The sequence below is a fragment of the Lupinus angustifolius genome, chromosome LG01, assembly GCF_001865875.1.
Source record: "Lupinus angustifolius cultivar Tanjil chromosome LG01, LupAngTanjil_v1.0, whole genome shotgun sequence".
Lineage (NCBI taxonomy): Eukaryota > Viridiplantae > Streptophyta > Magnoliopsida > Fabales > Fabaceae > Lupinus > Lupinus angustifolius.
The window spans coordinates 25,980,248-26,000,526 of NC_032009.1; the positions used below are offsets into that span (position 1 = coordinate 25,980,248).

The 20,279-nt window shown below is 31.2% G+C and overlaps 2 protein-coding genes across 3 annotated transcripts; one reads left to right on the forward strand and one right to left on the reverse strand.

The window, feature by feature from the left end:
* On the forward strand, nucleotides 7,517-10,717 carry LOC109358708 (amino acid permease 3-like). The gene is made up of 6 exons (XM_019603112.1): nucleotides 7,517-7,780; nucleotides 8,234-8,467; nucleotides 9,200-9,293; nucleotides 9,403-9,617; nucleotides 9,701-9,843; nucleotides 9,978-10,717. Exons 1-6 carry the CDS (start codon nucleotides 7,648-7,650, stop codon nucleotides 10,623-10,625), a joined length of 1,467 nt encoding a protein of 488 aa, XP_019458657.1. The 5' UTR covers nucleotides 7,517-7,647; the 3' UTR covers nucleotides 10,626-10,717.
* Nucleotides 11,112-17,703, reverse strand: LOC109358715 (auxilin-related protein 2-like). Of its 2 annotated transcripts, XM_019603132.1 has the most exons (9): nucleotides 16,891-17,703; nucleotides 15,509-15,780; nucleotides 14,139-15,448; nucleotides 13,743-13,866; nucleotides 13,534-13,631; nucleotides 13,282-13,347; nucleotides 12,737-12,826; nucleotides 12,017-12,193; nucleotides 11,112-11,484 (listed from the first exon to the last, which is right to left on the reverse strand). In XM_019603132.1, exons 1-9 carry the CDS (start codon nucleotides 17,457-17,459, stop codon nucleotides 11,446-11,448), a joined length of 2,745 nt encoding a protein of 914 aa, XP_019458677.1. In that variant the 5' UTR covers nucleotides 17,460-17,703; the 3' UTR covers nucleotides 11,112-11,445. The 2 variants fall into 2 exon arrangements, with proteins under 2 accessions (XP_019458677.1, XP_019458669.1); XM_019603124.1 differs by having other exon boundaries at nucleotides 14,139-15,780.

Consider the following 20,279-nt stretch of genomic DNA (forward strand, 5'->3'; position numbering starts at 1 on the left):
CATCATGTATCAATTTTTAGCCCGATAGAATAAACAAATTTCCTTTTTAATTGTAATATAACAGCTCATTATTTCTATTAATAATAAGATTAGAAAATGATTAAATAATATTAATTGAGAATGTTTCAAGATCTATTTAAATAAATAATTACTACATATTTCATTTAATATTTTGAAAATATTTTTTCAAAGTTTCATAACAACTTTAAAATATAATTTTTAAATAGAAAAAAAAATCATTTTTTTTATTAGCAATGGTTAGGATGTTAGTATTTTTGTGGGCGATACTCGAACTTTCAATCTTCTTCACTCCAACCCTAACAATCAAACTATCTTATAACTCTTTTTTAATTTTTTTAATTTGCTATGGGTGAGGCTTGAACTCACAATATTCTCATTTACATTTCTTTAAAATTCTCACCTTAATCATCATATCGCCTTATAACTCACAATCATCATTACATATTTGTTAATATTCATTAATTACGTTATATATTCCATAATTGTTACAAATATTCCTTATATATTCCATAATTGTTCTGATAATTTATTGTTACAGATTTTAATCTTCTTAATCTACTATCATTAATATTTTGTTTATGTTATATTTCATATTGTTACTATTATAATATAGCAATTGTAAAATATAATTATAAATTCTTTATATACTCTTAATTACATTATATATTCCATAATTGTTACGAAGATTCCTTATATATTCCTTAATTTAGTTGTTTTTCTGATAGGTCTTGGGTTATGTTATTAATTGATTCTTGTCATTTTGTAACTGATCCGCAAATTTATATATTATTTTTGTAATAGATACAAAAATTTCAACTATTATATTTCTTTATGAATTTTAAATCATATATTATAATTCTACCAATTTATATCCATAATGAGCATTGCTTAAAATTTGAAAATGATGAATAATTTAAACAAAATATAAATCCAATTGATTGATTATCACAATCAAAATTCATTACTTATATTTCTGCAAATTTATCTTCACAATTAGGAATGTCTAAAATTTGGAAATCATAAATAATTTAAATAAAAAGTAAATGAAATAAAACTAAAGACGTTAATCAAAATTCATTACTTATATTTCTGCAAATTTATCTTCACAATTAGGAATGTCTAAAATTTGGAAATCATAAATAATTTAAATAAAAAGTAAATGAAATAAAACTAAAGACGTTATTCTTCTCCATACACGAGAATGCCAAAAAATCACGAAGCAAAGAACAAAGATATTATATTATGTTGTTGACAACGTAAATAATACAAATTTCTAAGCAAACAATAAAATAAGGTAATGATGTTTAAACAAAATTTCCAAATGCACAAATATTGAGCTAAAATGAGTGTGTTAAACAACATATATATTAAAAATCATCGAATAGAAAAAATAAAATACAAAATCCACAAGTGAGTGAATAACTAACCATGAAACAAAAAATGAAGGTATCAATAACTAAATAACTAACTATGATTCTTACCTTATTTCAGAGAGGATACAATCTATATGTTTCTGAAACATGCAAAACAAAAATATTAAAAGGGTGATTCTTTAAATAAAAAAATGTTTAAGTAAAATAAGATATGCATAGAGAAAAAATTATCCTTCATAAATATTTTAAGGGAAAACCAAACTACAAAGAAAGAGAAAAAATGATAAAAGTAAGATAAGATGGGGAAATAAGTATATTAATAACAAAAATAAATGTAATATTGTAAGTAAATATATACATAAATGGAGATTGAATACATATAATAGATTTTGAAGGTTTGGTCTTCCTTGAGAAAGATATCATTGCTTATCAGACGCCAAAGAAGAGAAATGTTGGAAGAACATATCTACAAAATAATGAAATAAGTGAGAACACGTCTACAAAATAAGGAAAATAATGAAAAAATAACCAAAAAACTCAATAATAAAAATAAGAGCAGATCTAAAAAATAAAAACATATCTATAAAATAAAAAAATCAATGAAATTTTTACTTTAAACATCATATTTACAAAATAAGAATAGATCTAAAAAACAAATAAAAAATGTACTTTAAAAAAGATAATTGGAAGAGAAAGAAAATGACGATATTGAAGAGATATAATAAAATGAAAGAATGAAATGAAACCAAAGAAAAAAAAGATTGTTGAGAGAGAAAGATTGTTGGAAGAGAAAGAGAAAGAGAAAGTCATGGACCTCAATAAAAATTCAAATGCAATTTAAGGTGTAGTAATAAAAAATGCTATCAGTATTTATTAAATTATTAATATAATCAAGAAAGAGCAAATATAGTATGGAAATGTACATATGATTACCATGAAACCATTTAGAAGGAGAAAAATGAAGGAGAAAATAACATGTGACAAATGATAAGGTAGTAGAGCTTTTTTTTGTTATATATGTAATAGATTAATTATTGTAATGATATAATGATTGACTAGGTAAGAAACAACTACAAGCTTTAAGGTTCAAATTCTTATTTTTGGTTGTTCTGAAAAGTATGAAAATTTATTATCAATTAACTAATGTATAATTAACTAGTGAGTTGAATTTTAGTGAAATTATATAAAACATTTTTAAAGTTTTTTTTTTTTAAGAAAGGTGTAATTGTTTGAGTTTGAGAGGTTAATATCTTCAAGTTTTAATTGAATCTTTGGGAGTAATGTTTAATCATTAAAAATAGTATTGACAATTAGGGTTGTCCTATTCATATTCACACAGTACCTCATCCTAAATATGGGCGAGGCGAGCTTGCGGGTAGCCTTAAACAAAACTAAAAAATATATATAAATTTATATATACTTCATACAAAATATACAATATATATTTTACACACAAATATAGAAATATCCTTATAATAATAAACAATCATACAAATAGAACAATACATGCAAAATTTAAATGTACAATATAATACAAATTATGCATAGTACATAATTTACATACAAAATACAAAAGAAATAGTACATATATATGCATATATATAGTATACAAATACAAATGCATATACATAATAAGAAAATAATAGTATTTTCTTACATTTGATATACAAATGCATATATAACAACGGAACTAATTTTTTCATATTTAACAAAATACATATACTTTTACATATTTAATGTTCAATAATACTTATATAATAATGACTACGAACCGCCTGTTTTGCACGTTGGAAATGCATGGGGAAAACATGGCATGTTGGGCGGATGAACACATTTTTCATGCTTGATCCGCCTAATAAGTATAAGCGGGCGGACGAGCTCATGAGTTTTACCCAAATTATAGATGATGATTTTAAGTGTTAGAATAGTCAAAGTTTTGAATCTTTATGCATCACTTCTATCTTTTGGTTCATGAAATTCTGAAACACAATAAGGTTGGTAGCTAGCTAAGGATTTGAAGTGATGCACAAATCCTTATCTTATCCAACACCAATAATAAAGAAATAAAAATAAACATAATAATAAAAAAATAATTTTTTAATTGATATAACATGTTTTTATTGTGAGATGATGATATATGAAACATATTTTGAGATAATAGATATTTATTTAAAATATCTTCAGTGAGTTAGGGAGGAGAACATAATAATAGAATATAAACCCAAGTACAATTATCTATTATCTATTAGAGTGCTTTTCATTTATACTAATCCAAAGTTAGGATAAAAATTAATATACAAATTAATGTATGGAGATGTAATGATAACAGAGTTATCCGGAAATGTAGTGGAAGAAGAATAGCTAATGATATCGTCGTGACTTTTAACCAATTGAGCCAGTAAATTTCATTGTGACGAAAAAAGCTAGTGACATATGTATCCAGTGGCATTTTCTTATACGTAACACTTTTTCTCATATGCTTGATTTGTATAACTTTTTCCCTTTTTCTTCAGCAACCATCATAACCAAGTACTTAATAGTTAATACTTAATACTCTACTTGAGGGGTAAACAAAACAATTGCAATAAAATCACTTAAAAAGCGATATGTGAAGAAACTAGTGTAGCAATTAAGGATCGTATTTTACTGGCACGCTTGTTGAGGAGATTCTGTGTATATATATATTTTCAAAGTTGTTCTTTACTGACAGCTTAGCATTTATTTGAAATCTAATTGGTTGCGGTGATTGATTGCAATATCCAATCCCATTTTCTATAGCAAATCTTAGTAATCATTGATAAATATCATCTTATATTGCAAGTCATATTATACAAAGTACAAGATGTGTTTAATATTCATATAGACACCCATTTGTATGTGATATTATGTATTAGGAAAACGCTAAGGAAGTATGAGATAGTTCACGTGGACTATGTTTTAGCAGTTCGATTCAAAAATGTGGTAGTTAGTTACCATTTTGACATTTTTTTTTAGAAGTCGTAGATCCAATGTATGACTTTTGTATAGAAGTTATGACACCTTTTAATGACTCATGAGTGTGTTATTGATATTGTTTAGAAGTCATGAATTAAATGTATGACTTTTGAGTGTTTTTTGAAGTGTAGAAGTCGATATTTGTATTCACGACTTCTAAGTGTGAATGTTGAGAAGTCGAATTTCTATTGTACGACTTCTGAGTGTTTTACCATATCATTTTTTTCCATTCACTAGAAGTCAGAATTTGCAAATCCGACTTCTCAATGTTGTTTCAAATACCTCACAGAAGTCATACATTAATATCATGACTTTTAAAAATTCAGTAATCAATTACCAATTTAACGATAGAAATTAATGACTATTCAATCCAACGATTAATAATGCAGCTCACATGGAAGCGAACTGTTGACAAGTTAGTCTTACCCTATATATTAATGTTTTGGCATATGATCGTGGTTGAAACTTTGTTTTTCACATTGTCTAGCTTGATTGTGGTGGATGCTATCATAATGATGGATGGGGATCGTATCCAATGGAGAAGAGTTCAACTCCATAATGATAATCAAATCACACCATGCAACCTTAACTTTAATTTTTGAATCACAATTTAAAACTCTATCATATACCTGTATATTTATTTGGATTTCTTAAATATGATATTAATGATTCAATTTATATTCTTATACGAAAAATGTTTAGTCTGGAAAGTATTATACATTTTCATGATATTTTTGCTTTGAAAAGAATTTGTCTTTGACTATATCAATTAGGGATATGGTTGGTGTACAAATAAATAAAGACTTCACATAATAATATTAATGGTATAAAAGTTTTTACTTTTTACATTAACATAACATAATACATCATTCATATTCAATTATCATTAACTTTTAAATATAAATAATACAAATGAACGACAAATGATATATTATATGTGTATAAATTTCTACATTGACAATGCATAAATATTATGTTTGTCTTCTAACTCTCTTTGTACTTTTCATATTCTTTTTTATATTTATTAGCATGTCGAACAAGGCATTTGTAGTTTTTCTAATATATAATATATTAGCTTCATTTTATAAATAAAAGAGTTTAAGAAAAATAATTTAAATATATGAACTCAGTAGAAAATGAAAAAATAAATAAAAAAATGTATAGAAGATTAATAATATATTAATATAAAAATGGAAACAACGAAAATAACATATGCAAATTTTTATTAGTTATTAATGATAAATGTTACAATGAATAAATTTGGAATATAAAAATTATATCATGGTGATGACAATTATTTATTTTGACTTTATTAATAGCATGGATAACATTATTTTATAACTACTGTGATTATGTTATAGATATTTTTTTACACAAAATGTAACCGATAGAAAAAAATGAAGACTTTATTTATTATCTTATTAATTAATTCAAATAAAACTGTTAATAATCCAAAGATTTTCTCCATGATTAATAACACCGCGGTCAAAGAAGATGGATTATTTCATTCAAATAAAACTGCTAATGATTAATTCAAAAAAGAAATGGTATTTTCAAAAAATATTATTATTCTGAAATTTTATAATATTAATTTTTGTGAAAAGACACGTCTTCATTCATTGAAATAAACAATTGAACCAAAAAATAATGAGTTAATTACATTGACACCCCTTGAGTTTCAGTGAAATTGTATAAATCACCCCTCACTTTTCTACACTTACACATATTTCCCACAGTTTTTATACTTTCATTACACAGACCACCTCTGCATGAGAAATAAGTGTAATCTTTTAAAAAAAAAATGTGATAAATGCAATTAAGTTAAACAAAACATTGTATATTGTGAGGAAAAATCCAAATAATATACAAACATGGTATCTTTATTATTTATGGTTACAAAATGCATCAACAATTCGAAAAAGATATTGTTTAAATCGTTCTTATACTATATCGTAATGAACCAAAAATAATAAAGAGGTATCGACTCATATATTATTTGGACTTGTCTCCACAATATATCATATTTTGTTTAACTTAATTGCATTTATCACATTTTCCCACAAAATTACACTTATTTCTCATGCAGAAGTGGTCAGTGTAATGAAAGTATAAAAAATGAAGGGGTTGTGTAGATGTAGAAAAGTGATGAATAATTTGTGTAGTTTCATTAAAACTCATGAGGTGTCAGTGTAATTTACTAAAAAATAATTGATCATAAAAAACATGATATTTTCTCTTTTTTTCTTGTTAGGAAATGTATATAAAATGATCTTGAATTTTATTTTTCTTTTTACAAGTAGTTAGTTATTAGAACTATTTTTTATTCATAATTACTTATTAAACATGAACCATCGATTGAAATTGATCTCTCCATAAAAAAGAATGTTAAATTAATTGCAATAAAGATTCTTACCTATGCAATAAAATTACTTATATAATTTTATTTTATACATATAATAATATTCCAATATTATTCATTTTTTACTCTTAAATTTACTTATCATCTTCATTAATTTTATATATTTTGATGATGGTTTTCTTTGGATATCAGTACTATCTACCTGCATTGTGTAGGTGTAAAAAAGTGATGAGTAATTTGTATAGTTTCACTAAAACTCAGGAGGTTTATGATTAAGCATTTGATATATACATTTTCATACTTACTTATATGTTACCCCCTGCATTTACTTTCTTTCAACTTTATTTTAATATTTGTCTTACATATGTCAAGTAATTCCGAGGTAGTATAATATAAACTCAATAGATTTGGGGAGCATATATGTTGCCCAAAAAGATGTATCATTATATGTAATTAGTAGAAAAAATTTATGTAAGTTAAACATATAATATTTAAATAATTTTCTGACCCATATTTTGTGGGAGAAAAGATATCTATTTATGTCAGAATACCACAACAAAACAATTTAAGGTTTGAAATTTTTTATACCTTTCCACGAGGAGGTGCCCTTTCTTATGGCATTCCACTCTCTTTCAACCAAGATACCTTTCATTTCTTGAATTCACAACCCTTATAAATACCCCCATTGCAAACTCTAACACCAGTGCCAAGAAATCAACAACATCCCTTAACTTAAGTCAGCTACATTTTTTCTCTTCAACACTCATTAATCATCAGTAGGAGAAATCAACCCTCTACCTATTAATTTGAGTAATCCACTATTATCAACACTCTCTCACATATATATTTACTTTGCTTTGTTTTCTTTGCTCACTGTTCTAACTTCAACCATCACCAAATATGACTGAAAACACAGCCACAAACAACCTTAGTCACCTTCCAGTTTTTAGCATAGATGTTGTGCCTTCACAATCACAAGTTATTTCCTCTCACTCCAAATGCTTTGATGATGATGGTCGTCCCAAACGAACTGGTACAACTTTTCATTCACCTCTACAATACTGCACATACATAAATACATACTAATATTATATAATACTATATGTTATATACAATGTTAGAAACTACATCCCGAACCACAATTACGTCCACGATATTATTTTTTAGGAACCTCCACACTAACATAGTGTTTGTGCAGCTACGACTGTATCAGTAGCATTTTTCAGCAATTGTAATAAACACAATGTAACTAGAACCCGAAATTTAAAATATTGTTTGTATATAAATACATTAGGGGACGTTTCTAGGATGCTGGCATCTCCCTCCTCATTCTATGATTCTCTAGTTAATTATATATAGCACATTTTTTTTTGTGTTTCTAAAAATATTTGTCATATATTTAGTCCTATGTAATATAATATGTATATGACATATGATATATAATATATGATGATTTAGTTTATGAAATAATGAATGGTTGATGCAGGAAGTGTTTTGACAGCAGCTTCACACATAATAACAGCAGTGATAGGATCTGGGGTACTATCCCTTGCTTGGGCCATTGGTCAATTAGGTTGGGTAGCAGGTCCTATAACAATGATCATATTCTCTTTGGTAACTTTGTATACTTCTTCCATTTTGGCTGAATGCTACCGTGCCGGAGATCCCAACACTGGCAAGAGAAATTATACTTACATGGATGCTGTTCGTTCAATTCTTGGTAATTAGTTTAATCTTAATGCTTTCACTTGTGTAATTGTTTTTAGTGATATGATAAGTTACTTTAATTATGATAATGTAATATTCCCCTCATTCTTACTAGAGGGGTGGCAGTTACAAAAAAAGAGAATTTATTAAATCAGCTAATTCTCAATCATATCATTCGGAATAAACTCATTAAATTTAAAATTATTAATATATCAATAATAATTATGATTTAGTTGTGACTATTGGTCCTAATTCATGTGATAATTTCCCCCAAAGAAGACTAAGTAGTAAACCTTTCTGCATGGAGTTTAGATAGTTTTAATGCCTCCTGAACTGTTTACTTTTTTATAAGTAATTAACATATATACAATTATTTTTTTATTCATTATTATGTGATTGAAAATTTTGTTGGAAAAATGGAGTAATTAATATATATATATATATATATATTCAATTTTACAATGACTTAGATTTAATGACAAAAACTTTATGAAAGGTAACTAATAAATAAAGAGAGGCGGAATAAAGTTTAATTTCAACTTATAAGTTATTTGAAAGTAATTTATATAAATTAAAAAAATTAGGTAAAAGTAATGATTACTTCTAAATTTTTGAAGGATTAATTCAGGCTGAATATGCTGCACTCATCTTGAAATGTGTAAAATTGACTGGGGAAAAGGGTAGCCCTGTTAATATCTGACCTTGAATACATGTAGAATATCATGCACTATAATATATTTTGCAGGTGGAGTCAGTGTTACTCTGTGTGGAATCTTTCAGTACCTGAATCTGTTGGGAATTGTAATAGGATACACAATTGCAGCTTCTATTAGCATGGTGTAAGTTAACATTTACTTGCCTTATATTGTACCATCTTTAATTTCTTTGAACTTACAGAGCTAAGATTATTGCAAATTTTGTTTTAATTTCATTGATTTTGATTTACAGGGCAATCAATAGGTCTAACTGTTTCCATCACTCTGGGCACAAAAACCCATGTCACATGTCAAGCAACCAATACATGATAATTTTTGGTGCAATCCAAATCTTCCTTTCTCAAATTCCAGATTTTGATCAAATTTGGTGGCTTTCAACTGTTGCTGCAATCATGTCCTTCACCTATTCAATAATTGGTCTAGCTCTTGGAATTGCCAAAGTTGCAGGTTATATTCTACATGCTCTACATTATTTTTTCCCCATATTCTTCTAGTTACTTAGGCTGATATTTTTGTTGGTTCATGAACAGCAAACCGTACTTTCAAGGGTAGCCTCACAGGAATCAGCATTGGACCAAATGTATCAGAGACTCAAAAGATTTGGAGGACTTTCCAAGCTCTTGGTAACATAGCCTTTGCCTATTCATATGCTGCGGTTCTCATTGAAATTCAAGTACACCTTCTATCTCTTTAGTACTTAGCAAATCAACATTTATTATTATTTCTTGTAAAATTGTTTGTGGGTGTCAATGAAACCAAATGATTTGTCATATAAACTAGTTAATGTCTAATATATTCTGTCTGCAGGACACTGTAAAATCTCCACCATCAGAAGCAAAAACAATGAAGAAAGCTACAAGGATTAGTATTGCAGTGACTACAATATTTTATATGCTTTGTGGTTGCATGGGTTATGCTGCTTTTGGAGATGAAGCACCAGGGAATTTGTTCACTGGATTTGGTTTCTATGAACCATATTGGCTTGTAGACATTGCCAATTTGGCTGTAGTAGTTCACCTTGTAGGAGCATACCAAGTATTTGCACAACCCCTCTTTGCCTTTGTGGAGAAAAGTGCAGCACAGAGATGGCCCAACATTGTTAACAAGGAACTCAACATTCCAATACCTTCTCTTACCCTTTACAAATTAAACCTATTTAGATTGGTTTGGAGGACAGTGTTTGTTATCCTAACTACTATTGTATCAATGTTGCTACCATTCTTCAATGATGTTGTGGGATTGATTGGAGCATTGGGATTTTGGCCCTTGACTGTTTATTTTCCAGTGGAGATGTATATCTCACAGAAGAAGATCCCAAAATGGAGTAGAAGATGGATTATTCTCCAAATATTTAGTGGGGCATGCCTCATAGTATCAGTTGTTGCTGCTCTTGGCTCAGTGGCTGGTGTCTTGGTTGACTTGAAGAAATACAAACCATTTCAATCAAACTATTAACATCCATATGTTTAAGAAAAGTGCTATGCGCACTGATGGTGGTTTTTGTTTGTGTCTAATATTATCTTTTTGGATCAATTGTATTACTACAAGCCACATTTTGATTTAAAATCCAAAGGGCGTATGTTTTATCCAAACATTTATTTTACCATGAGTTTTACTACTTACATATTTGTCTACTCAATTGAGGTTTAGAATTGCACATGCTATTTTCAAGTTTAACAACTTAAGACTTAGTGTCAGCAAGCAGCAACATACAAAAATACTAAATAGTAGAGAACTTGCTTACCCGAATATAGCTGATGAAAACAATTTTTGATGTACAAAATGCAAAAGCTTGTGAGGAGATCTATGCATAAATCTAAGCTGGGGTTCTTCCACAGGATGGTGTATATATATATATATTTATATATATATAAGAGATTGTATATATCACAAGAATAATAAAGAGGATCTTATCAACAACAAAAAGTAATAATAAAGAGGAAAAAGAAAAAGATGTTCCAAGGCCCTTACTAGACAGGGTAAATGAATCATAAAATTGATAGATGGCCACTGCCACAAAATGTTATTTTTTACATCCAACAAAACATGCTTCATTAATAAACATTTGTAGAAACCATGCAATCCCCCTGGAAGAAAATTAATTACACCCACGAGATCCAGGCAAGGACGCGATATTTCACCATCAAAGCAGTATAACCTCCATCAAAACACTGCAATGGAGGAGGTTTAGCTGAAATAGGCATGAAGTCCCCTCTCGAGTCTCAACAGAATCGTTGAACAAACTATACCTTCAAGTACTTAAGTTCATCAGAGATTAAAAAAGCTCCTCAGAGTTTAATTTATTCCAGGCTTCCTGTTATAAATGATCAAGCTATCAGGCAAAATGAGGACATTGTAGTGTTCTGGTGGCAATCTAATAAATTAATCTTGAAACAAATTCAGAATGGTGTATGACTTCGTGTACTTTTTGGTGGTATTCATTTGGTACATATCACTTCTTGTATATAAATTTTATTCTGCTGCAAAACCCATGTGCTTTTTGGTGTTCATTTGGTAGATATGCAGAGAGACTGACATGCTTTTTTGCATGACCCTTTTATTTAGCTTCAAGGTTTTTCGTTTGTTCTTATGAGGATTTCTTATCCTCCTTTACTATTCTCCATTTTTTTCTACTAATTTTTCATTTTTTATCATATATATGTATAGCTATTAAGAGTTTGACCACAAAACAAAATTTACTAACCCACTTTTAGAAAATGCTAATAATAGCAGCATAATCTGCATTTAGGAATCCATTGATTATGACAGGCTACTAAAAAAAGTTCTTTCTTTATAAGGGCATTGATCAGAGAGCAGATAGAAGTTATAAAATGGCCTGAAAATACCTTTAGTAGATCAAACACCTTCTCAGCAATATACTTCTGCTGAAGAGTGGCACCTTTCTGCTGCACTTTATCAGGATGAATACACAATGTAGCTTTCCTATAAGCTTTTTTAACAGCAGCAGGTGTAATTAAATCAGTCAAAGAAACTGGCTGCCAACCACATTCAGGCCAAAGCACCTGAACAACATCATTCGTGAAGGAAACAAGTTATTATGCTTGACAAAAATTCTTAACACCTTAAAAATACTAAAAATCATGGGACTAATTTAACAATTTCAAAAGTCAAGTGGATGAACTTTCAGAGTGTATAAAAAATTATGGAAAAAACTGATTTCACTCTTATTTTCTCTGGATTGATTGCAGTTGAATAACAAATACATCATTGCAATCTTCTCAAGTCTCAACATCAAGCCTGTTTTCTAGGATGTGATCTTTGCTAGCTAGTATCTTATTGGAAATTACTACTATGGATAATATTTCAGGGCTAGAGTGAGCCCAGCTATGCACTTCTAGCCCTCAGGTAGTAGTCAGACAAGACACAGAAGAAAATATATCAAAAAACACAAAAAATTGAGCATGTCATATGTTTAAATTTGAACCCAATAATTTTAAAAAGAAATACATCAGAAATAATTTAACGCTACATACTATCGGGCACTATATGCATCTGGAAAAGAAGATATTCAGAGATTGTCCAAAGTGTTTACACTAAGTACATACATATTGTAAGGTGGAGAGCAAAGCACGCAAGTTCCCCTCTTTTCCTGTTGCCCAGCGCTTAATTTCAAAATCAAGTGTTTCACCAAGTCTCTGAAATCAATACACAGATAAAATTAGATTAACAAAAATAAAAACATGTCACAATAAAAACCACAAACTTTAATCGATGAAAACACAATTGAAAAGCAAAACTTGAATAAAACCATAATTCCATTCTTTATTAAATATATAATGGTAAACAAATAATGGAAGGAGCAGTCACGAACCTCCGAAAATGATTAGTTCCTTACCCATAGGGTAGTGGATACCCTTGGTTATACCAAAAGCAAATAGTGAGCAACAAGGCCCTGATTCCAACTATCTCTACCCTCTTCCCCAGATGCATTTTTTATTAGGAGCTTTTGTAAAACAGTTTTTGGTTAGAAAAAAGGATGAAAGGGAAATAGGTTGCATAGATGCAGATTGTGCAGGCATGTCAACAGAAACCATCCCACCCTCAAACTAAATCAAAGAGGGGGGAAACAGCAACAATAGAAACTACTTACATGTCTCTCAGCTTGCTCTCTTTGAGATTGTAGGTCCCGCTGATTCTTTTCAGCCAATGCTTTTGCCTAGCATGAAATATAAACAGTCATAATATAGAGAAACAACTTAAAATGGTTTGATAATAATATATACACTAGACACTTCTGATAAAGCCAATGCAAAGTTCGTTCAAAACCAGTGTATTAATGTATTCTTTGTATCAAGAGCTAATTAAGAAATCAAATTGAGGAGAAAAATACAGTAACACATACCACACGCTCCTGAGACCTCTGGTGGCGTTCCAACCTGGCTCTTCGCCTTTCTTCACTTTCCCCTTCGACTTCCTGGAATTCTCCAGATGATGGAGCAGCTTCAAACCATAAAAGAGAAAGGGACAAAAAGATCCAATTAAGCAAAGAGACAAGCGAAAGCAAACAACTTTTGCATCATCAACGAATGTATACTGAACATGTAAACCTACCTCCAAAAATTGAGGAAAGATCATCAACAATATTAGTAGCTGATGATGCTTTCTTCATGCTTGGAGATGCTGCTGTTGATTTCCTTGTTGCATCTGACTGAAATTGGGTTTCAAATACAGAATCCTGAAAATATGCAGGTTAAGAAAATTAATAACCAAATTTGCAGTAGTATCTATTAAAATTTAGCGGATGTAGCTGTAGTCTAATCATAGAGCAGATTGCTTGAAATCCAGTAATCAGCTGTTTAATTAGGCAGTGAAAATTTAGGATTATAGGAAATAGTTCCATTCATTGTTCTCGCAAATATAAGATGTTCGCTGTTATATGTTAGTATAGAATAATAGAACTATAGATAGTATCAAAAGTAAATACATAAAAAAAAAACAGGTGCTCACTGAAGAGTTAGCCCTGGGAGGCCTTGGAACACTTGTGGCTCGTTCACCCATGCCAAAGAAGGATTCAAGATCATTTTCATTGTTTTGTTGATTCATCCTTGCAGCAGCTGCAGCTCTGTCTCGGGCTTCTACAGCAGCCCTTTCTCGGGCCTCAGCAGCAGCCCTTTCTACAGCAGCCCTTTCTGCTTTAACCCGGGCTTCAGCTTCAGCCCTTGCAGCTCTTACTCGAGTTTCTTTCTCCTTTGCCTCTGCAGCAGCCCTTTCAGCTCTCTCCTTTGCCTCTGCAGCAGCCCTTTCACGGGCTTCAGCTTGTGCCCTCTGCACTGCAGCCCTTTCAGCACGCTCTCGAGCTTCGGCATGAGCTTTCCCAACAGCAGCTCTCTGAGCTTTTTGGTGAGCTTCAGCAGCTGCTCTTCCACGTGCTTCTCTAGTAGCCCTTTCTACAGCCTGTCTTGCCTTTTCCCTTTCAATCATCTGTTGTTCTCTTTCTTTCACCTCCCTTTCTTTCATGACTCTTCTTTGCTCCTCTTCCTCCCTCTCCTTTTGCTGCCGCTCACGGTCAAACATTTCCTGTTTTTCTCTTTCCTCTAGCATAGTTCTATCATCTTTTTTCAGTTGCACAGCTTCTTTGTTTCTAGAAGCCTTTGTATTCTCTCTCTCCCTAACTTCCTTTGCATGCCTAAATTTAGCTTGAGCTCTATCCATTGCCTCCTTCATAGCAGCAGCGGCTGAGTTCATTTCCAATTCTTCATCATGAAGACCATTTCCACTCTCATCATCATTACCGCGATTCATTCCCATGGAAAAATCATCATGTTCATCAAACTGAGATACAGGGGATACTCTTGCTACAGCAGGAGCAGAATTAGGACCATGAGATAATCTAGTGGAACTCGGGAAAGAAGAAAATTCATTAGCCATCTTCCTAGCATTTTTAGAAGCCGGTGAACCTGTTCCTGACTTGGGAATATGTACTGGTCGTGGAGGAGGGGGCCTTGAAGGTGGTGGAGCAGTAGTTGGTTGTGTAAAAAGAGGAATCTCAGATACTGTCAGCCATATATCCTCATTCCATTCCATATTTTGTTCATACTTTGGAGACATATCCACCTGAATATTTGTCTGTTTAAAACCGGCATTATACGAAGGGGATGTAGACCTTCGGTCAACCGGTTTATTAGAATCGGATGAGTTAGTAGGCGTGTAAATTGGGACCTGTGGAAAATCCTGATCCTGTTCAACAGGAATCTTGTTTTGAGAGCTTCTTGAAGGACTCCTCCCAGACAACTTCTCAACTGGTTCTTTATCTCTAGTCCAACTGGTGCTTGTACTTGACCTTGGAGAACTGCTAACTTTCTTGCCATTTCCCTCTGATGAGAATGCAGGTACAGATTTTCCAAGCCCATCAAAGGGATCTATATCTTCATATACTCTGCCATTAGAATTGGATGTACTATCATATTTTGTGCTTCCAGAGCTACTAAATTTACTAATTTCTTCCAATGGATCGGCAAAGTGGCTTGCGGGGGAATCCTTTGGGGCTGAAGGTGATTCAAATACTTTGAAAGGGTCTTCTGCCACAGCAGAGGTTCTTTTAGATCCACTGGCAGTTGGCTCTGAGGACCAATGGATATCAGGAGTGTGCCTGCCAATAACGAAGGTAAACATTACTATGATGCATTAAGCAAAATGAAAAAAATATCTATGAATCAGTCATCAAAGATAAGTATATACAAATATCAAGTTCTTTATTTATTTTTATAGATCTGAATATCAAATTATTCATTCCACATATCTAAGAAATATAACTCTGTCCACTCTAATTCTATTCTTCATAAACTCAGCTTCTGTCTCTAATAACATTAGAGACTCACATAAAATGTAAGACACAATGTTCACAAAAGACATTTGAATTTGATATAGGCTGTATTTCACAAAAAGAGCAAAGAACCTTTAACACAGTCTCCTCTTTAAACATTACAATTTATAAATGCATCTATGATATTTGGTCATATCTTAGGCTGGTTCTTTTCCACTCTCATAGCATTTCTATTTGTGCTTATCCATTTAAAATTAATTATATCTTTTTAACACACTCTAAAGAGCATTCCTAGCAGTGCTTGCTTATCCACTAAGACACTCTCAGAGCATTCCATTTTGAAGGTCTTCTGCATTTTCCTAGCTGTGCTTACTTATCCACAAAATAATTTTTTCCAAAATGTTTGTATACATTTGTGGAGGACTTCTGTATTCAATGGAACGGAGTAAAGTGGAATGCTATGCAGGCCTCCACAGAGAAATTTGGTCCATGAAGGTTCCAATATCAGGAAGGTTCTTGCCAATGACTTGCCTTCACCATGTAAATTTAAACACATATATTAGACCATTGACTATTCTAAAATCACCTGATATTCTAACAGAACTCATAACTAATCAATCAATATTTCTAAAAAGCATTGTACATTTTAAGGAACATTCTTATAATCTTCTTACATTCAAACATATATGGAAATTATTTTGCCGAGCACGGCATCAAGGCCTCTGAATTTGAATTGCCATTTTTAGAATTTACCATTGATCTTTCCAATTTAACAGATCACTAAATCTCAGATCTCTCTGACACAAAGAATAACTTGCTTATATGGTAAAGACTAAAGAGCTATAAAAACAAAAACATACTTGCACATTAAGTAAATCTATTAATGCCACTACTGAAACAATGCCAATTTCAATCGAATCTCATTTATAAATATACCTTTCACTAGATGATGGCCTAGCACTAGTTCCAAATCCAGCTAATAAATCATCAAAATCAGAAACACCTTTTTCATCCTTCTCCAATCTCTTCCCACCGGAACTCTTTGATTCCTTACCAAATCCACCAAGAAGATCATCAAACGCTCCACTGCGATCACTACCACCACCGCGGCCACCATCCGAAGCAAAAACATCATCGTATTGAACCTTAAACGTGGTTTTCACCCCAGGCACACCGTGGAAAATATCATCGTCGTAAACAGGCTTGTCGTACACCGGCGGCGGCGAATTCGCCGACCTGGAACCAAAATCAGCGGCGGAGGAGCCGGAGCCGGTGAACATGGAATCCAAATTGAACGGCGCATCAGATTTGGAAGCGCCACCAAAGAGATCGCCGAAACCATCAGCGTCGCGGTTGTTCCGATTAGAGGATCTGGATCCGAAATCGAGGTTAGAAGAATGGTTGTCGTTGATGTTGTTGTTTGATGAAGGAGCCATAGGAGCTGATTTTCCCTTAGGTTTGAAACCGAAATCGGAAGAAGATAAGAGATTATCGAAATTGTTCATGATTGGTGGTTAGTGCTATGAATTTGAAATGAGAAAGGGAAGAAGAAGGAGGAGGGATCTGGTGTGTGAGGGTGTAAAAGAAGAGCATGCGGTTGCGGTGAAAGAGAGAGTGAGAATGGTGATGGTGGTGGAATCAATCTGACTTGGTTGTTGCTTTGTTTGTTCTTAGGCCTCTCTCCTTTTGTCTTCTATTTTGGTTTTGCGCTGCAAATTTTGCAACACGCATCATATTACTCCAAACTTGTTCAATTTTTTCCTTCCCATTTTATTGCCTAATGAATTAATGATTATTATATTAATTAATAGTAATAAAAAATAATTAATAGTTTAAGAGGTTAAAATGTGTGTACTGAGATTATAAAATGTTTGAAATCGTCCGTATATCATCCACCATTATTAATAAATTAATGATAAATAATTTCCTGACCGTTTAAAAAATCCTTTACACTGGCACAGTGTATATATTAAATCCATAGTTTAAACTTTATTGTTATTATTTGATGCCTCTCAAATAATTGATGAGATACTAATAAGGTATTAGTGTAAGAACATATAAGACAAAGATCATTTATCATAAATGATATCTTACTTTTGTTAGAATACTACTTTATATTACTTTTTGTTTTTAAGTTATTATTTTTTATTTATGTGTTAATAATTGATTCGCTTTGAACGACTCATCTACTAAATAAATTATGAGATAGTGACTCCGTGGGTTATTAATTTTACACAAATGATAATTATCCTCTTGGGATAGTTATATATAATTTATTGTTCTTTTACCTAGAAGGTAGGGTAATGAAAACAGATAATGATGAAGGTGATGAAAGTATTGAAAGTGATGATGATATAGTAATAATAAGATGAGGAAAATGCTATTCATTTGTGTAATAATGAAATGTTGTAGTGTAGGCCATGGTAATGGAGACATCCAGTGGAAACGTGTAATTGAAATTGGGAAGTAAATTGGATATGTTGCGTGAAAAAGGAAGTTGAGTGATTTCACTTCAATTGTAATGTCAAAAGAACACCATTTTGCCTTAATCTATTATTTACTTCACTTTCTACAAAATTCAAACTAGATAATTGAACCAAACATGAATAGGATTAACACATAAAATATGTATTCAGTCGGTTCAAAATTAATCGCGTAGATAATATGCATGCCTAATTTCCTATCAATTTTATTAAATAAAATTTTGGAAAACACTCAATTTCATCGTTTAGTATTTACGCACGTATCAAATTGATGTCTAACAAAATTAAGATTTTAAATTAGTACTTAAAGTTTTTAAGTTGAGATTAAATTATTATTTTTTATGATAGCTTTTTGGAGAACTAAGCCTGATTTTATCTCAATTTGAGATTTCGGATGATTGATCTATAATTTTGAAAGATTGTTTGATATATGCCAATATTTTAAAGATTGAAATGAGTGTTTCATTCTTAATTTTTTATGGCACCTCTCATTGCTTAATTCAAAGAAAAATAATGCTCGAGTATACCTTATTTCTTGCATGTTTCTTTCCAATTTTACATTTATAATAACATTGATGTATTTAAGTTATACCCAAAAATCAACAAAATGTTAGTTTAGTAGTCTAAGGTTCAACTAAATTTTAAGGATGACAAAAATCAAAAGTTCGGTTCCTAAAAATAATACTTATTAAGAATGTTAATCACACACTTTAGAAGAAAGTAGTTTTTCACCACAAAAATACGACCCTATTAAAAAAAAAAAGTTCCACAAATGGAATAAAAATCTTTTATGTCATTTGTCTCCAACCTAGATGCATTCATGAAGACACTTCTCTCATACATCAAAATCTAAGCCTCCTTTCTGGTATTTAGACCCCCCTACCACCTACAATTCAAGTTAACCCACACCATCAGCTACTTTGCACTTGTATTATTGAAGGATAAAAGTGTTACGTTATTCAATTTTTTCATATTATATTTGTCTCTATCCGGAGAAGATTCTAACTCCTCTCACTAAAATGAGTTATTTTTCAGGTTGTCAAAGTTTTATTAATGATATATGTATAGCTAATGAATATGAATCTTTCTAACATTGAAGAGTAGATTATTTGGTAAAAATATTGACATATCATCCATATTTTTAAATTAAATAATTTCAAAATGTTTAACATTTTTTATCTCCATCTCAATTGAAGTGAAAATAGTAGAAAAGATTATCATTCCACCCAAATGACCAATCTCACTCCAAGTGAAGTATTTAGTGACAAGATAAAGATTAGATGTCCGTCTAATTCCCTATTCTGGATAAAAATGTTCATAGTAATATGTGATGTTTATGTCCATATTCACTAGTGATAGTTATATAACGCCAACTCATTTCCCTGTACAAGGATTTGTTGTCCCAAATTCTGTCTTAAACCAATCTTATTATGCCACGTAAATTAAAAAAAATTATACTCATAATTTTATTATTATTTTTGCTTCATTATAATTGGTCAGGACGTGGTTAGTGACATAGTTGAGGAATGGAGATGCCGGAAAAATTACCGGGATAGTGTAGTCAAACTACACTATCCCAGCTTTGAGGTACCTTTTCAAATAATTACGGGATTGGGGTATTTTTCTGAAAGTCGTGGACCCTATCCACGACTTTGCCATAGTCGTGGATGTCAGGCATGACTCCAGGGGAAAGTCGTGGCTCAGGTCCACGAGTTCCCTATAATTTTCTCTCTCCTCACTGAAATCGTGGATGGGGAACACGACTTCCAGTGTCGTGGACCCCATACACGAGTTTGCATGGGTTATTTCGTTTTTTTGTTAAAGTAATGTATTTTTTTTGTG

Coding starts and splice junctions, on each gene's coding strand:
- LOC109358715 (XM_019603124.1), bottom strand. CDS start 17,459: ATGAACAATTTCGATAATCTCTTATCTTCTTCCGATTTCGGTTTCAAA. Junction 13,348..13,533: donor AGAGGTCTCAGGAGCGTGTG/GTATGTGTTACT, acceptor ATTTCATGCTAG/GCAAAAGCATTGGCTGAAAA. Junction 11,485..12,016: donor AGGTGTTTGATCTACTAAAG/GTATTTTCAGGC, acceptor CATTTATAACAG/GAAGCCTGGAATAAATTAAA.
- LOC109358708 (XM_019603112.1), top strand. CDS start 7,648: ATGACTGAAAACACAGCCACAAACAACCTTAGTCACCTTCCAGTTTTT. Junction 7,781..8,233: donor TGGTCGTCCCAAACGAACTG/GTACAACTTTTC, acceptor TGGTTGATGCAG/GAAGTGTTTTGACAGCAGCT. Junction 8,468..9,199: donor TGCTGTTCGTTCAATTCTTG/GTAATTAGTTTA, acceptor TATATTTTGCAG/GTGGAGTCAGTGTTACTCTG.